This window comes from Acanthopagrus latus, chromosome 16 (assembly GCF_904848185.1).
Source record: "Acanthopagrus latus isolate v.2019 chromosome 16, fAcaLat1.1, whole genome shotgun sequence".
NCBI classification, from domain to species: Eukaryota; Metazoa; Chordata; class Actinopteri; order Spariformes; family Sparidae; genus Acanthopagrus; species Acanthopagrus latus.
This window is the reverse complement of record NC_051054.1, coordinates 16,968,975-16,988,725: the sequence shown is the minus strand read 5'-3', so window position 1 is coordinate 16,988,725 and position 19,751 is coordinate 16,968,975. Positions and strand designations below refer to the sequence as shown.

The 19,751-nt window shown below is 42.7% G+C and overlaps 1 protein-coding gene across 2 annotated transcripts in view; it reads right to left on the bottom strand.

Moving 5' to 3' along the window:
* The window catches only part of prkd3 (protein kinase D3), a 40,875-nt gene extending 21,403 nt beyond the window's left edge, over nucleotides 1-19,472 (bottom strand). For both annotated transcript variants that reach the window (XM_037071664.1, XM_037071665.1), the window contains exons 1-2: nucleotides 19,038-19,472; nucleotides 17,430-18,084 (exon numbers count right to left, since the gene is read on the bottom strand). In XM_037071664.1, coding sequence (XP_036927559.1) covers nucleotides 17,430-17,723 — 294 coding nt within the window. In that variant the 5' untranslated portion in view covers nucleotides 17,724-18,084; nucleotides 19,038-19,472. The remainder of the gene's footprint in view (nucleotides 1-17,429; nucleotides 18,085-19,037) is intronic.
* Between the last annotated feature and the right edge of the window lie 279 nt (nucleotides 19,473-19,751).

Below are 19,751 nucleotides of genomic sequence, written 5' to 3'. Positions count from 1 at the left end.
CAGGAAAACATGGGTGTATCAGATGACTCTTGTAAACAGAGCCAGAAGAATGGTCCATCAGGAGGCAAGAATGTAACTGGCAACAGACGCTGATGGCTTCCAAGGTTTGCTCTAGGTTTCAGGAGTGGACGAGATGTTCAACTGTGAGAAACTCATACAAAGGACCTGGAGCTTCTGCCCCCTAAAATACAATTTGATCGCCCAGTAGACCAATTTCCCTTCAGGTGTCACCAAAGTAATGCATCATAACATAACACATTACCTCATGTACAGCAATGGGTTTTTCCCATGAAAGACCCACCAAGCAGTGGTTGCTTAGAATAACATTAGTAAACTGTCTATAGCTTTGCTGTCAGAAGAAACAACATGCAATAGAAGCATCAGTATTCCTCGATATAGATGGTATGCAGCAGTTGCACTGTAAGGCATAGTGGGGCCAGGATATTGTTTTTGGAACGATACACTCTTGCTGAATGTTCCAGATGAGTCTGTAATTCATTCACCTCCACTGTATCGGCCTTGAGGTTGATAACTCACTGGCCTATATCTTAAAGGTCCCATATTTTGGAAACTGAGATTTCTTGTCTTGTTTGATTATAAAACAGGTTTAAGTGCCATGTAAATACTATAAGAAGCTCAGGAGGTGGAGCAGATCGTCTAATAATCGAAAGGTCGATGGTTCGAATCCCTGCTCCCCCCAGCTGCATGTCGAAGTGTCCTTGAGCAAAATACTCAACCCCAAATTGCTCCTGATGAGCAGGTGGCGCCTTGCATGGCAGCCTCCGCCATCAGTGTATGAATGTGTGTGTGAATGGGTGAATGTGGCAAGTATTGTAAAGCACTTTGAGCGGTCAGTACTGGAAAAATGCTATAAAAATGCAAGACTATGTACCATTCATAAAAGTGCCAATCCACAAAGATTGCACACAGCTCGTATTCAGAAACTGGGCCTTTAAGCAGGATGTCAGGACTTGCTTAAGGTTGTGATGTCACAACTATACCGTCAACGACGCCATGGCCATGTTTGCCAGGACACCTGCATCAAATCTACTGCAAACACAAACATGAGAAGCTAATAGTAATACAGAAACTGTTTGTGAGGAGAATTTTCTGTGTAGCACAAGGCACGTGCCCATACAGTGGAACATTTCCAACTCGACCCCTCCTTTTGACATACCTACATCCTAAACCCTGTCACCCTCTGAGTTGATTAATGCCGTGCGGCTCATACCAACACCACCAAAGGCAGTGGGGGCATCCTTCCTGAGGCGGCTGCAGTGTCACGGTGGGGTTTTCCTCAGCTCGTCTGCGCTCAAACCCACACGCACACAGAAAATGTGGTTAATGCCCAAATCCAGCCAGCACTAGTCACCCCCCCTCCTGGCGTCCTGTGCAACACTTTCCACTGTACAGAACAGGTCCCATTCCAGAGCAGGAGCATCTGCAGGCCGGCACGCAACGGCTGCGAGGGCAGAGGACACTACTTTTTTCCGTGCTTCGTTAAAGCAAGAGGAAGCCAAAGGTACAAGAACAATAGATTGGCAGGTTGAGGACACATTTTTAACATTTTAACAGTTGTGTTGTTCAGATTAAACAGATAAAGCGATAATGGATTGCTAACCTGTGGGTGCATGCATGCAGAAGGCAGAGTTCACTCAATCCACACATGTTTTAGGCTCCAAGAGTACATGCACGTGAAAATAAACCTGCACCGTGCTCCTGTACACATGTGCACCCTCACACACCATCACCCACACATGCTACTGCATACATTTCCGAGGCCCATAGTGACTAAGCATGTCTTTTGTCATCTTCAAACGCAAATCCATTCAGCCAAGCAGCCGCGACCACACACGCACACCAAAGACCCCAGCGCAGAGGAGCTGTGTGTGAGGTCCACAAGTCAGACTGGAAAGACGAGTGGAAAGGGGCTTTGCAGTGGTAAGCTTTTGTTAAACGAACTAATCCAGCATTGATATGCTAAATCCTGTTATAAGGAAAGAGAGCTAGAAGCAAGAGAGAAGAGGGAAAAGGGGAGAGGGCAGATGATGGTGGGAGAGGGCCAGGGAATGGGACAGATCTGAAATATAGTCCTGTTTCATTGCCAGCCAAAAACAAATGACCTCAAGACAGCCATGAAAAAACAAACTAGTTTGATTAATCAAGTGTGCCCATTAAACAATGGTCAATATTGATGCTTTGTCTTGCATAGCTTTTGCTATCATTACTACTTTTATTACTAGGGAAGTGACTTAGTAAGTAAATCATAACTCATCCCCGGACAGATAATGATGAATGTGACATTTAACTGGGAAAAAAATGCTGTGGCTTATGATCAAGGCTCTGCTGAATTTCTCTGCCATCACTGTGAAATAACACGAAACTGATGTGTGAAGATACTCAGAGGACAGTTGAGTTTTTCCGTTGAAATAGGATAGTGGTCGCACGATTATGAGGTTAGAGTTTCAGTGTATGTGTAATGTGTGACAGAGGTGGGTGGCTAAAGGGAAGCAGTATTGAGAAGTGCACAGGCTCTGACAAATGGCCATGTGATTACGGTAAAGAAAAGTATGCTGCTTGACCTCAGGTTGCATCGCACCTTTATTAGTTTGGCATCAGGCCCGACACATGTGGAGGACAGATACAGGGAAAATGTCCTGCTCCAGGTCCATCTGCATGAACTAAAGGTTGTACATACATGCGTAGCTAAGTGAACAATGCTATTCATTAAAAACAGTTTTGCGTTCTGGAGCTTCACAGAAGAACAGCTTTGCAACATACTCCTAAACAACTGAAGTAGACGGGGGTTTCTTTTAAAACTGTAAAAAAAAAAAAAAAAAAAAAAAAAAAAGGCATGAAACGGCTCTATACTTTCCTTCCGGCATAATCCAAGTTCCAGAAGCCAAGAGATCTAATTTGAAAAGGCGCTATTTACTCCCTTCACTGTAACCAGCGCGCATCAAGTCTGAAGTGGGTGCATTAGCTTGACAGCATGTCAAGGGTGTAAATAATGACTTTTAAAATCAATTTGGGATCTCTGGGCTTCCAGGGACTTGGATTATGCCAGACAAGCTATATGGAGCCATTGTTAGGTTTTTTTCCCCTACATCTTAAAACAAGTCTCCATCTCCTTAAGTTGTTTGGAACAAAGCTGTTTTGCTGTGAAGCTCCAGAAATGCTTTCTGGACTATGAGCTCACTTTCCATCGGCATGGTGGTTTTACGGTGGTGAATTTTCATTTTTGCGTGAGCTTACTGTCCTGTACTGTGAAAATACTCTACTCCAAGTAAAGGTCTGTATTCAAGACCTTACTTAGAAGTATCATCAGTATAAACTTTACCTATTCCAAGTAAAAGTATAGACTGTGTGGTGAAATGTTCCCTGTCAGTGTTTTACTATTATCAGTGATTTGGATTAACTGCTGCATTAGTGTATATGTTGCATTTTAATGCTGTATTTGTTTAAGATTTAGCTCATTTCAACTATTTTATATACCGTTGGGTAGTTTGGTGCATCATATTCTGTAAGATCATCATATGCTTGTAGCACCACTGTCATGTGAGAACCACACTTCTCTTAAAGGTCAACATTTAAAAGTAAACTGTGTAGTTAGTGCATCTTTAAAACTGAGAAAGTTAATGTTTACAATAGGAATGAGGTAAAAACACAAACTCAGAAACACTACGTCTTTTCCATAACTGAATAAAAAAGCTCTTATCAGAGGAAAATAAGGTCCCCAGAACACTATCTGAATCTAGAAAGGTGTCGGGTTCGCCAAATATAATCAAAATGAAAAAGTATGAAATTGTGATGTCCTTTAAGGTCAATTTGTTAATTCACTTTATTCAGTCATTTAAAGGAAGACGGTTTGTTTATTGAGTTTGTTTAGGTATGAAAAATCTTCTTCCTCTGATAATAGTTCTCTCAAAAACTACAATAGTGCACCTTTAATGAGCTCAGGAAAAGAGCCTGTCTTCAGCTTTGTGAGGATGTATTTCAAGCAAATCCAAGAGAGTTTTAAAATAGTTTATTTAGCTAAAGACCCATCAAGAACCATCTAATCCTTTAGTTTTACAATGAAAAGTGTAGTACCAATGAGCTTAGCTACGGTATACTCCAGCACTGTCGGTACAATCAGCATTAATTTTCAAAAATGAGAAAATGGTACTAGGACATACATTTTTCTTAAAAATCACTCCCATGATTAACAGATTATCAAAACTGTCGCTGTTTTTTTTTTTTTTTTGTAATCGACTAGTCATTTTGTCCCTTTCATCCACTCGCATCAACAACAATGGCTCTTTTCATGAACACGCTTCAATGTGGACGCATTGAAAATGCCAGTTTTGTGATTCTGTATGATCGTCATGTGATCCCTGGCATCACACTGTCATGTGATTTGCCAGACCCCCACTGAATAAACATTAAGGTGGCCTGAGAGAATTAAAGAAAAAAGATATGTTTACAAAGGAGCACAAATACAGAAAGTTATTATGCCGCATAACAGATTTATTTCCTTGATTTACTACTTATTTTTCTTTTTGGATGATGTTTTCCAAACTCACAGCAAATCAAATAGCAGCAAAGGACAACCAACCTTTCACTAGTTAAATTTTCTCCAGACCTTTGTTATCTTACTATGTGAGATTCCTGAACCAAAAACACTTCTATACCCACTATTTAATAGATATCTTTTGCATGTTATTATTGTTTCGGCATTTCAATCAGACAGTTCACCTAGAGAAATAAATCTGAAAATGCTGGAGTGAATGAAAAACATGATATTTGTTTTCACCTTGATGCAAATTCAAGTCCAAAGTCCAGCTGAGAAACTGTGTTGAAGGTGAATGAGCAAGTGTCTCACTGTGCAACAACTTCTGGGGTGTCCTTGAGCAGGCACTTAGCCCCCCAGCTGAAGACTGTTGCTCACTGTTTTAATGCTGCATTATGTATAAGCTATGGCACTATAACAGTGGGGGGGGTATTATCATTATCAAACATTCTTACAGAGGACAAAACCTAAATATATTAAGGTACTGCTGGGATCTTGTGAAACATTTAACCGGAGTCAGGAGGTTTCAGGCTGTTGTTCATTTAGCTTGAGGTAGAACGATAAAGACTGTCACAAGATCAGTGTGATACAAGGTGCTTTTTCTCACTAGATAAATAAGTCCATTGACTGATAACCCTCCAAGTGCCCCATTACAGAACACAGACAGACCCTCCAACAGAAGAGATAAGATGTTGAATTCTTTTGTTGATGTTTTGTATTTGAGGAGAGTTAAAAGGAAGAAAATAACAAGAGTGTTGGATCCAATGGCATTTATATATTCAAACTTGGTAAATAACTCCGGGCGCAGCTTGATGGGTTTTGATGTACAGCATATCTAATAGGCAACATGTGCTGTATCAACACGCTCCACGGTAAGTCATGAAACCATACGTTCCACTGAGCCCCACTGAGGCTTTCACAAATAGGAAAATGTTTTTTAATGTCAAAACAATGGGGAAAGAGTTGTTTGATTTTGAGGTGTATGTTAATGCCCACAACAGAGGAAAATGTACTTCAATAAGTTGTTAAACGAACGCAATAGAAAATCCAATTATGTGCTCACTCGAAACCTTGGGGGAAAACTGCGTAATCACTTTGTTCAAGTCACATCAAACGTGGAGTGGAAAACTGTGTTAATCTATTAAAGTCAACAGTGGGATTGTATTTGTTTTAATTTCACATTATTAATGCAATACCAAGTTTTCCACACAGCATGGTGCGAGAAACACATGTGCAGCGAACTGTACAATTATGAGAAGTGAAATAATTTATTTGTCACTTAGAGTGAGACGTCAAAAGAGGGCATGCTGGGAGCACTCTGGTTTTCCACTGTATCGGTCAACATTAAGTGATTTTGGTCCTCCATTAACAGTTTCCATATAATTTGGCTTCAATGCTTTAAATAATTTACTTGGATTGTGCAGATTGCCTGACTGTGCTGGAGGTATGAATTCAGTATAAACAAACGTGCTATATAGCAAAAATATACCCTTCAATATTTTTTTAAGAAATTTTTATTTTTATTTTTTCTTTCTGAGGGAGAGGCATGTTCCAATGAGCTGACTGGAATCAGCAGTGAGCAGTCCACTTAAAGTCCACTTAAGTTCTACTATAGCAGCGATGGCACAGATGAACAACCTTCATAACACACTGCTGCATACCCTGTTGTCGTGACCTTTACAAATGATAAATGATGGTCAATAAGTAAATCCGAATGCATGCAGCATGTCAACATAATGCACTGACGCACACTGTCACATTGTGGATAGAGATACAGAAATGAACCGATTTCACTATTAACGCCGCAAGTTATAGTCATAAAGGCTCAGCTACGCCGAGTGTTTCTGTTCTCGCTCTCAAAAAGGGTCATTAAGTTACATTACTTTTCCACAAACAACAGTCATACAGTGAGAAAAATGGAACCAATATAGCTGGTGCAACTGCAAACCTCGTGCACCGGCTGGAAAACGTTGCTGTTAAAGGTCCAAAACCTCTTCAATATCACCGTCCAGCGCCACATGCTCAATTGAGGGTAATACACTATACAAGTCAAAAAACAAATGATTTTTGTCGTAGTAAATGCAACTCTAACTTAAACATAAATGTGTCACAATCAACAAAGCTGTGAGTTAAGAGTTTGGCTCTCGGTGCAACATAGCCTGTTACATATATTTGTTGGCCTCTATCATCATGCAATACAATGCTTGGGGTTATTTGTAATTATTGACATCCAAGTCCCATTGGTGCACTGTTTCAGTGTACCGATTTCATTTTGGGCAATAAAGTTTAGTGTTAATTGTCAAATATCCTGTCTCCATTTGAAAATTCCTTATAGTGAGAAGTGTTTGATATCCACATTCGAGGAATCATTGCAAAAACGCATTAATGTATATAGCATATGCTTTGTTTGAAAGAATATTGGTACAATATACTTCACACCATCTGTATCAGCATTGGCTCAAAAAATCCAGTCTCAGTCGGGCTCTCATGAACAGTAAACTAAAAGGAAACGAAACAGGAAAAGGAACATTGCACTGTTTAAAAATTAACACTCACCAAAACAACATGCTATCCCCTCTAGGGGCGTAACACCTGCATAAGAGATGTTCTCAGATTCTTGATTTGCTTTAAAAAAAACAACAACAAAAAAACACTTGTATAATATATAATTTACAATATAATAACCTTTGTAATAGAGACACTGTTTCTAAATTAACTCTTACATCTTTGCCATTTGTGTACTTAATGGCCACTGTGTACTTAAAATATTAACCTAGATTTTCATGACAGCTTCATTCAACTGCAACTGGTGCAAAGCTTATACAATCTCTTCATATCAGAGAGCTTTGTGATGCAAGGCGACAGCCTCGAACAAACCACTCTGTTCTATTCTTTGAACAAGACAATTTGTTTTGCAGGCTGTTTTATATTATAAAATTCTGCAGATCTACTGACCACAGTCCATTATGAGTTCAGAACAGTGATTGAGCTTCCCACCTGCTCTGCAGCTAGTGCATGAAAAGGAAAGCCAAGAGATGCATGCTTCATTTCAGCGGTACGTTACATAAAACTATTTGCTCCTATGTTAGCAGGCACAGGCCAAGAAAAACACACTACAGCTGGAGGCAGAAAGAAAAGGGGGTGGGGGCTCCGTGTAGCTGCCTGACAAAGCACTCCCCTCATATGGTTTATATTCAAGCAGGCATCTTTGTACACTTGCATGATCACACAAACTCATCCCATCACTCCTCACAACATACACACAATCATCACATGAGCTCCTCCTCGAGTCAAGTCAGCTTCTTTTCCACTGCAGGAGGAAGACTTCACTGAGGGTAACCAACTGAAGCAGCAGCCACATGTAGTGGAAAGGAAACTCATTTGGTGGGAGTGCGGCAAGAGAGGCTGTGACTTTCTCAATCTAGGGGCTGACTAACTTGTTTCTTTCCATGTGGCAGAATGAGGCTCATGGTTCATTCATAGGTTGTGCTGTGTGAGGGCTGTATCGTCGTGGAACACAGCAGTGTGTGCTTCAAAACAACAGATCCAGTCTGAGTGACATCTGATGCTTCTCAGCGCTTAACGTTTCAACAGAGCGCGGAATAAAGCTTTACTTGGAATACATCTGGCACTGTAGTCAATTTCAAAGTGCATCACACCATAGCGATGCTCCATCCAAAGTGTAACACACACCAAGCAGGCTGACAATCTTCACCGCCACTCGGCTGTTACTTTGCCTGTTTAATGCCGCTACGTTGAGGCAGCATCATGATAAAGCAACTTGTGAGAGCCATAGACCACTTACTTCTCCCTTTCTGTGTTTTCCCCTGCATGTTTCAGAGAAGTGTGAACACTGCAGCCTGGCCGAGGCAGAGCTGACTCGTAAGATGAGAGGCCCAGAGGTTTGAAAAGGTGCCAAATAGTCATATGCAATTAATTCTTTTTTTCCTTCTCACTGCAAGCATGTGTGTGTGACTGCAGCCTATGTGACCGTGTGTGTGTGTGTGTGTGTGTGTGTGTGTGTGTGTGTGTGTGTGTGTGTGTGTGCACGCGCGCGCCTGTGTGTGTGTTCATTTCTGGTGCAGACAAGGTGGAATCGCAAGTCTAACCACTGAGCTAAGGTCGAGGGGCCTTGTCCAGACCACAGCATAGCAGACGACTCTACACCTGTCATCCTAGACCTCTTCCAATCATCAGGAGACTCTAACAAAGCTATACCACTTACCCAATTTACATCGACCACAATAGCTACTGGTTTACAGCCAAATATCTTCCTGGTTTTACAAAACACTGCTGTCCAAAGAAAATACCTCAATTATTTCACTAGGCTTTTGATTATTTGAACCAAGAGAAACAATACTCCTCTGTGGCAATTTGGCCTGAAGTGCAAAAGCGCTGAGTGGAGATAATGGTGGTGAGGTCATTTTTTTTGGTTACTAGACACTGTATCCGCGATGAGAGCCTTGGCTTTGGCCCTAAAAGCACAATAATTTCTTTTACATACATGGCAGAACATGTCTCATCTCTCTTCAAGGAAACCGTCCTACACATATGTTGGTTTTTGCTTGCATGCAGTAGAGTGGAGTATTATATGCATTAACAGTGTCAGGGGCCAAGGAGAGAAGAGGAAGGCTGAGTCACAGGATCTAAGGCCTCTCAGGAAGAGAGCAGTGTGATCTAAGACAGGCTTGGCCAGGCCCCTGCACACTGCTGATGAGTTATAGCCCCATAGCGATCCACCGCCAGCACCTCCGCCTCAGAGATATACTGCAGTATGCACTCCATCTCCCCTCTCTGGCTTGGAATACCAGGGGACAGCCGCCAGATTCACCTCCACACGGAGCAAATAAACAGGTGAACCTGAGGGGAATCTTACGTGAGACTGATGGCGACTGCACTTTGTCTTGTTCTGGTAGAGCGAGAGGTCAGAAGGTACACAGTAATAGCAGGATGTAAGAACATGCTGCTGTTGCTCAACAGACACATTAATAATTGCTGCGGGTTGTGCGCTAAAGAAAGTGGTCAAGCATGGGCTGCTTGAGGTTTTCTCTTTCTTTATGATTAATAATGTGGCCTGACTCTTACAGACATCCTTTTGTTGAATTAGCAGATTCACCAAATTACAATTGCACCTACGTAAAGGAACTCATCAAAACTAAACTAAACACTCAGTCGAGCCAAATTCCAACACTTAGGCTGTCAGCTTCTTCAAAACACGACACACCAAAAGGCAATCTCTCTGAACATTTAAACACACAGACAAGAATAATGGCAAGTGCAGTGTAGAGAAAAGCCATTCGAACGCAGGCACACAGACTGAACAGGCTGTGCTGCTCCGCCGACCACAGCAGATTGGAGAGCGGGAGCAGAGAGAATATGGAAACAGGGAGCGGCTCTGAGGGGAACTAACCCAACAGCGACTGGAGAAGGAGACACAGTGACAGGAGGAGTCATGCTGAGTGGCTGACTGTTTCCCCTGGGTTTAAGAATGCTCAGACAAACCAATCAAACAAGAGTGGAATTCAGATCAAAAGACTTTTTCCTTCCATTCGACCTGTGGCACTTTTAAAAAAACTTAAGACCTTTTTCCCTTCCTAACACGTTAGGTTTCTTGCTGTATTCTCGTTGAGTCAACACGTAATTACACTTCCCCTGCCACCTTCCTATCAGTTCGACAGATCACTCACTACACTGAAAGACAGGAAAGGCAAACAGCACTGAGAAAACAACACAGACTAACACATTCTGCAACCTGCTCCTACTGCAGGGATCAATAATGCCATGATGATACGACTGTAGCTACAACAGAGACCATGTGGTCCTCATTGTGGGACACTGGAAACATTTTTGGCATGCTAACACATCTGCTAAGATCGTGATCAGAACATCTGTTTGTGCTAGCATTTTGAGTTGAGAAGCTCTTCAGTTCATAAGGGTGACATTAGTAATTAACCGGGTCTCAAAATCAAGAGTTAATAACTTTAAAAGGGCAGTGGACATGTCACTGGTCCCCACCTCTTCAGCATTTGTCATGGTTGATGTATTTTGAATGTGCTGAGGTTGTCAATGGAGTGCAGTGAAGTAAGAACTTCAGTTTAAGGAGAGGGGAAACTTAAGTCGTTAATGAGTAAATTAATAAGGGAAATGAGATATCCTCTGTCAGCCAAGAGTGTTATGCTATGGTTACAAATTTATGAATGGAAACTATTGGGAGTCTCTCTCAGGAAGTGCTCCTAAATTACAACACGTGGCTGGCTTCACAAGGACAAAGTCACCAGGATTCCTGAGCATTAAATGGTTCATCATTACTGCCGCCTACCACTTCAATAAAATCACAATCCAAAGCCCATTGAGCCAGCATTAACAGAGATTGGAGTGATGCAAGATTATCTCCTGCCACTCGCAAGAGTCAAGTATGGTGAAGGGCATTTGGGCAACCTAGCAGCGCAGAAAATCCAAAGCAAAGCTGCACTTGGTGGCAGGATCTTCTATTAATGATTCCGGCAGTGGCCACAACCCCTACTCTGCCCCACGCAAGGCCTGCCAACAGGGCTGTCCCAGCCCCCCCTGCCCCCCTGTGCCTGTAAGGGACCACTCTGTCATTCTCTCAGTCTTGTGGCTGGGCCCTGTGCTCTGCCTTGCCACTTTACATTTAGAGGGGAGCAAGGCAGCAGAAATGTGCACTGCAGATGGTAGAAATTACTTAGCTCACTTAACTTCAGAGATCTTTTTCCCCCCCTTTTTCTTCTCTCTCTCCCTTTTCCACAAATTACTCCAAGACTGGGATAATTGATAGATTCCTTGTGCAAGTGTGCTTTTGAGTTCAGCAATCCCAATCGTTATATCGATTTAATCAGCTGGAATATATCAGTATGCCTACAAATACATGCAGAAAACCATCAAAGTTGGATTAAGGCTATGGTCATAACAGTGTGCATTCAGAACCAATACCAACAGTGAATGTTTTGACTCATGGGTGACCTGTTTTTTCTTGCGAAAGAGCAGAATGTGCTTTCCAGGAAACGTCTGGCCTCATGTATATCACACATAAAGCCCTCAATGTTGGGACGTCCTCTTGGGTGAAATATGGCAGCCAGCTCCATAGGAACATGCAGATGTGGGCTTATACAGTCGAAGGGAGGGAGGGAGGCAAGGAGGGAGATGGTGGTGATTTATTTCCCGTGTGTTTCAGTTAGTTTTGGTCGTTGTGAACTGCAGTTTCTCCATTTTCCATCTGCACGCTTCTTTCTTGCTATTTTCTCTTCTCATTTTCTAGCCTGTACAGCTTTTTTCCCCCTTTTGCTACTTTCTATGGATACCTTTTCCCTGAAAGGGTCGATCTTTATGGCTAACCTCAACACCACATAAAGATCTTACAGTCATATATTGATTATATATTCTGAAGCTAAAACTTCTGATCACATTTAGACACAATAGCCTCTGCTAAACAACAAATAAAGCCTGGTATAAAACCATCATGTAAGCATACAGATGCTAACCAAAGAAACTGTCCCAACTGTTACAACTCAGTCTAATTAATCTTGAAAAAAGAATGCTGAGCCGATCTAGTTTGCTCTGCCAAGACCTTACCTTGCATCATGCAAGTGTTATTACTCAAAAGATTTAGAACAATCCAAATCCTTTCTGTTTTTATAATACTCTGCTCTTTTACTGTATGTTGTAGCCTGTTTCTGACTCAAAAAGGCCTTTGTCTCACTAATTACAGAGGCAGCTGTACAGCCCTCAACCAGAGACTGGGAGTTACGGCGCTGACAAAACCAGTAGGGAAACCTGTGGCTAAGGCAGCTGCCTTTCACAGCATTTTCCAGCTGGAGTGAAAATGCAGCAACATCCTAAGGACATGCGCTAAAATTAAAGTATTCATAAAAATAACATTTGAGGCTAAGGTTGAATGTTTTTTTCCATTACCTATGCCAAAAGGATTTCAAATTTCCTTCCTCCTGCTAAGCTCTGTCATCCCCTTTGATAGCGAGAACAACTTTTAACTGGTGCCAAACTGAACTGTAAATTCTCCCATTTATAAGAAACATTTTTCCCTGCCAACATTTTCCAGAAAATTACATTTTTTCTTCCCAGGATATTAAATAAAGTCCTGTGAACTGTGTTGTTCATGCGATTGTCATCACGGCATCCCTCAAAACGTGTCAGATGGTCAGCACTACCAAAGCAAGTGTTTAGATTCAAATATTTCAGTTTCCAGGCAGTCTAATCCCACCCATCCCAAGCAACATCACATCATCCTCCAAAAATGCCTGGGTGAAGAGGAATGCTCTGGAGCTGGCTGGCCGTCCAGGCTGACCAGCTGGCTAACTGGGAGTCATTCTCAGGGAGTCGTGAACTTTTGTCCCGCCACTGCTCCCTTGCTGGCTGCACGAGAGGACTAAGGCGACACCAAACAGGAAGAGCCCAACAAGTAGAAGCTATGGATGTTTATCTCGCGCCATTCATCAATCCCAAAAACCAGACACAGAAGTCAGGACCAAACCAGTGAAACAAGGCTTTGAGCTGCATGTTGTCACTTGGGGGGCCGTCATGAGTTAGATCTGGGCTGGATGGTACCCGACTGGGAGGGTCTCCACCACCCACTGGCTGGCTTCCTTCATCCTTTCTCACAGTCCTCAAGGAGCTTGGCTCAATGCTGATACCATTGTGCCAAATTATGACACTAAAACAGTCATTTTTAAAGTATTATGCAGACTGCAGGAGCAGTAACCACAACAGCTCTCTGAGAGACTGAACTTATCAAGATCAGGTTGCCCCAGACTCAGGTTGACCTTAACCACTAAAGTTGGTGAATGTGGTCCAAGCCACTACAATCACAACCAACTTCAGATCAGCACAGAGAGCAGAGAGAATGTAAATCTATACTGTGGATGCCGGCCAAGTCATGTGGTTGAGTCCTTAACAGGAAGAGGAATGGACTGTACTAAATCTATACAATACACAGCTATTATAACAGACTGTACTGCTCCCTGTCAAACAATGAGACTGATTCAAAACTAAAGGGTTCAGGAAAGATATGAAATGTCAACCCTGAAGCCTTGACACAGTATGCACAATAAACGAGAGCACATGCAAACATCTGGTGGTTTTACAGCTGTCCAGAATGCATCTGCTGTAGCACACATGCTTATATCCATGATTTGTAAAGTGGCTTCTGTCAGCAACAGGCATATTTAATGCAAAGGCTCATTGAAAATGGTACATGGAGCTAGCTTGTCATGATGTTGATGTGTAGTACACCTCACACATCTTATAGTTTGGCAAGTAAAGGAACATTCTCCAAAAAAGGAACATGCACTAACCAAAGCAAAAGCACAACAAAGTAAAGCCCTCACTTCACCAGAAAACCAGCTTTTTATCCTTAAGCTATGGTCACAAGCTTTGAGAACACACAGAACGAAAAGCAGATACAAGCAATACAAGCAGCATAAATAACGTTTCTGTGTTAACTCGCTGTAACAACAGTCTGCAAAAGGGATGCAAAAGGACCATTCGATTACTTTCTCAGTCAAATAATCAGTATTTTGGTTTATACAATGCTTCTTTTACACAACCAACCGCCCAAAACCCACAGACTCCTCATTAAATATCATAAATGACAAAGAAAAGCAGCATATCATTATGTTGAAGATGCTGGGTGCAGCAAATGTTTGATATTTTTGCTTGAGAAGTGACTGAAATTGGTGCTTAATCTTCTTTTGATCGACCAATTGTTGCAGCTCCAGTCTGCAATGAGAATTATGAATATGAAGAAAGGTTTATACATTTGCGTCAAGGAATTGTGCCTACATCAGCTACATGTATAGGATGCAAGGGTGCACCACAATCGATCTAAACACTCTATCCACAAATCATCACCAGAGGTATCGCATAGAACTGTGATTGATCCCAACTGACCGCTTGTAACAAAAGGAAGTTGAGAAAATTCTCCTCTCAGTAACACAAATCTAGCAAAGCCATTACACTGTAGGCCTTATGTGAATAAATGGAGGTAAACACAGCAATTACATGGAGGAAAGTTCTTTAAGTATCACAAACTCAAAGAGAGTAAACACAGTTACTGTAGTGAATACAGGCTAATTAAATACATGTGTAGCGGTGTGGTGGTGATATCATAGGTTGAAATCTGACGCTCAACTATAAAACCAAACCTACACTGTATCTAGAGTGGGATTCCTGTTAACCCTTGAGGTGACAATAAACCTAGCATGACTTTTCCTATCAAATGGTTATGTCGTTTGGTTGCTTTTTAGCAACAACCAAGACCAAAGACACGCAGTGGACAAACTATGTCTGCAAACTTCCCTGAAAGCACACTGGAATTCGATGACTCGTGCTACTGAGGAGACTGCATCTGGGTACTGGCACAGTGACCCAGACCAAGATGATCAGCAGGAAGAAGGGCTACTATGATGTCAACATGGTTAATATCATGGCTTACATACGCCTAAATCCCGCTATGAAAGTTCACAACAGCTGACTCAGCAGAAAACCTGACAATGAATGGATAGATTTAAGTCGGGATAAGCATCCCTGTTTGTTGCATGGCTGAGCAGTGAGTCACTCTGTGAAGCAGGCCAGCTCTCAGCGGAGGAAACAGCAGCACTAAGGGGGGGAATACACTTCCATCCAGACTCCATCTCTCTGCAGATATTACCACATGAAGTCTGAAGCGATTTTCCTGTCTCACCTCTGCTGACAGACACCTGATGTTCTGCTGACTGGAGACATCCCGGGACGTCTGTCAACGGCTGAGCTGGGGTCGGAGATCGTCAGCTGGAAAAGTTGGCCGGGACGAGTGAACTTAGTAAAAGGCTCACTATTGTCATGCATATTTTAGAACAAGAAGCGAGGCAGGGATGGACTGGAGAGCGCAGAAGGCATACAGTCACATTTTCCATTGATATCAAAGCCATATGGCTGGATTTCATGAAATAGTTGAGGCAGTACACTGCATTTGGCAGTGTTTAATCGAAGAAATGCTCTAAACTGTGGTTGAACGGGCTGGATATGTTCTGTGGTGATGATGTACAGTATATTATGATAAAAAGGATGTACAATATGTTCAGATGTTTATTGTATTTACAGCTTTTCAAAGTTCCCATGACTGTTGGCCATATATTAGTTTTCTGTCATATTTTATTACATTTCATGGCACCTTAAGATGATCATATGATATGAAATAATACAAAGAGATAAAATTGCACATAGTCAATAGGCAGTAGATTATCATTTATCAATATGAATGCACTGCACTGATTTTTGTTCTGGATTGTCTTTAAAGCATCATATTTCCCACCCTTTTCCTGTTTGGCAGATTCCAGTAACTATGCCAATAGGTTAAAGGATCCATGTAAATATGCGCAGTGATGAGATTTTCTGCTCTACAGACCAGAACTGTTCATAACTAGCTAGTGAGAATCAGCAGACCTCGTAAAGAACAACAACATTACCCTGCTCCTCTGGAATGTCAACTTGGACAACATGAAACCAAAAGGACACAGGCTCAACACAGATCCTCCACTGCTGTCTTCCACTTTTTTTTTGCTTGTTCCTCATTCGTTTTTACTTATTTCCATTCCAACAGCCTGCACAAACACACTGTACTGTAGCTCTGACTGACCTGATTGTTCAGATCCCGGCGGCTGATGAAAGTGCTGAAAGTTTAATCACCCTCGTTTCATTCAATCAGTGATAATTACAGACAGAAATGGAGTCATCATCATTATACACAAGAGGTTAAAACAAAAACAGCAACGTGTGAATGCACACAGGAGCCATTTCATTATTCTGACACAGGCTTTGCACATCATTAATCCCACACAACAATGAACTGCACGTCCATGGGCTCAAAGAACACAATTACTGAGATAAAGCTTTGGATAACCTTCATTTGTTTACAAATACTATATATTCAGCGAAAGAATAGATGTTCTCAACTTTCAATTCGCACTGTACGGATTCACTGCTGGCTTAATGCTCCGGTTTATGTGAAATACTTTGATCTATTTGATCTTCTGTAGTAGTGCAATGAACATATTTTGCTGGAAGAAGAAACCACTTCACAAAAAAAAAAAAAACTGCAGAACATCTGTGGTGTCGTAGTTTAACAATGCTTATTATTATGTGGGGCCGCTTCGAATTAAAAACAAAATTTAAAGCGTGTTACTCTCACAAAGACACACAAACCATGATTAGGGTTGCATGACCATTTTCAACAAAAGGAACAACAACAGGCAAATTCAAGCTGGCGCCGTTGATTTGCACTTGGGATCATCTCACATGTCCAAAAGTGAAAATGGCAAATGACGCTGAATGATGCAGCCTTTTTATTCGTACGGCCTCTTCCCATGCTTGGGCTACACTCCAGTGTCGTAACAAAACGTTTGAAATGTCATGGAAAACAAAGAGGGTCCAACATCACACAGGCCAGGCAGAAACCGCAGAGCAGTTCTGCATCTGTGTGTGTATGTGAGCATGTATTCGCTTTACTTGCATCACGCCGGTTCAGCATTATTACTGTACACCACAATGTAAATAACTGGCAGTGCTAGACTGTGCGCTATAACTAAAGAGGCACCAGCGCTGTTGTGTGCATGCTTCTGCGGTGTTTGAGTCATTTTTGGGGCACGAGGCCCAGATGTCTAAACCTAAACAGATGAATATGGTAGGAGATGGCAGTACACATGTCGGTGCATCATGGTGGCTCTCTGCTGCCTTCGGTATCGCTGCTGAAGCCTGAAAACAAGCTAACTGTAATACGACTGCATGTGTATGGGGGAAAACTTTTTCACTTCAGTAGACACAGGAGAAAAATGATTTGAGTGTGAGCCATATGAGATGAGGCCCTTACCTTCTGGTCCACAATGGAGCACACCAGGTCCTTCACGGAGGACAGCGTCAGGTCACTGGCCTCCAGGTTCACCGTCTCTCTGGTCAGTCCTATCTGCAGCAGGAAGGACACCCCATGGAAGGAGCCGCGGGAATTGGTGGGGCTGGGGACGCTGTGGCTGCCGTTGGACAGCCGAGTGTAGAGCGGTCCGGGCGGGCTCGGCGACGGAGACGGGGTGGACGTCGAGGACGGGTGGTGCGGATGGAGAGAGTGGAGGAAGGCTCGAGGTAAGGATGGTGGAGAGGAGGCAGACATTGGGTTTCTTCCAATGGCAACGTGAAATGCTAAAGAGTGGAGGTTTTACTGAGGGACAGGCTCTGGGTAGGGGGAAGCTTTGGTCCTCATCAGTCGTGGCGAGTCAGCGCTGTGTGTTTTTCATCAAAGTGACATAGTTCTTTTTGTTTGTTTGTTTTTTTTTTATATAAATTAAGAGGGTGATAGCCAATCCGCCCACCTGAGCTCACACAACTCATTCACTTGATGGGCAGGGGATGCAGAATAAGTCTCTGAACAATCCGCAGACTTCTGCAGTAAAATCACTGCAGCAAACTTCATATCCTGGAGTGGTGCTCGCTCTCCTTACCGAGGTCAGTAATCCACTCCGACCACAGGAAGCCTGTCACCGCAAAAACACACACACACACACAGAGAGAGAGAGAGACAATTACACATAGTATTTCTCTTATAATGAAAAAGTATTCACCTTCATGAGTACAACAGAGGAAGTACGTGACTGGCGCACCTCATGAGACTCCCATTCTGCTGTGCTGTAGGGCGAAGCAGTATGAAAAGGAACAGCTACTTTTCTTCCCCTTTGTGAACACCTTTTAGTTCAATTCATTTAAAAAAAAAAAAAGGAAATAAAACACCAACCTGCCTTCTCAGTTAATGGACTGCAGCACCCGTGAATGCCAAAGAGTCACTCAGCATCATCATTTATTTTGAAATGAAACCTGAAAATAATGACCTAACGTCTCCATCTCATACATGAACCTGCATTACGCCTTCTGCTGTGCCGATGTTACCTCGCATTGTTTTGGTTGTTAAGTGTTTCCCAGGGTTAGCTTAAAGTTAGCTCGCACTGCCCTTTCGTTAATGACCCATGAAAGGAGCAACAACTCATTATTTGTGTACAGTACCATTAGTTTCACTCTCTAATGACTCTGCTCTTAACTGTACTATCGACGTTTTGTTTTTTTTCTACTTTTGCTTAACTTCACAAACTTGCCTCGTAAGGCCTGGCTTTTTTTTCTGGTGCGCAACATTAGCCGAAACCACACGTAAAAGTCGACACGGCGTATCATTTGTGTGTTTACAAGAGATCGAACCTCCACAAACATCTGGAACCGAGCGCTTCTGAACATCTGCACCCCTCCCACTTTCGATTGGCTCGCTGGCAGATCACAAACCCGTGTCGAGAATGCCAGCAAAACAAGTTATACAAGAGCTGAATTTACACATTCACAGGGTGGGGGGAGAGAAATGTGTTGCAGCGGGGCGACAGTCTCAACGTAAAGCCCGTTCAGAACCCAAAGGTCGCCCGAAATGTTTTGCGAAATGATACTTTACCTTCACAGTCAGCGAAGGGCGCTTTTCTCTCCATTGTGAGCGGACTGAAGAAACTTTGTGACTCCATCAACTGAGGGAAGCGGAGCCTGAACTTTATAACTCTGCTCTTTCCTCAAGCCGCACGGCGGAGCGCGGCGCCGCAGCCTAAATGTGACAAACGCCGACAGAAGTTCTACACACAGGCGCGCAGAGGCTGACCGAGCCGTCCATTTATTTTCTCTTATCTTTTTATTCCAGGTTGTAAATTCATGCGCATCTTATTATCCTTCCAGCTGTGACTACTCCCCCCGCTAGACGAGGAGGAAAAAAAAAACGAGCAGCGACCGCGGCTGGGGCTTGGAGTCTTTTTGTTACCTCCGCAGAACTGACTTTCCATGCACGGGCAGGAAAACTTGAACTACAGCGCCTGTGAAGCAATGGCGCCTCCGTCGGGGCTCGAGCCACTGCGCATGTGCCCTTCTTTTCCGTTATTTCAACTTGGTCATGCAAGGAAAAACTTTATTCAACACGGGCCGGATCCCTCTGAAACACACTGCTTTCCAAAGTGGGCTCCAGGGGAGTCCACAGGGTGCCGCGAAGGGGTCTATATGTGTCCCCATCAGAATGAGGGATGGACTCATTTCACTTTGCTTTGATGAATAAAGAAAGAAAGTAAAAGTAGAGATTAATGATCACAGCCTTGTTCTTTTGTATTAACTGTGTTGACAGTTTAAC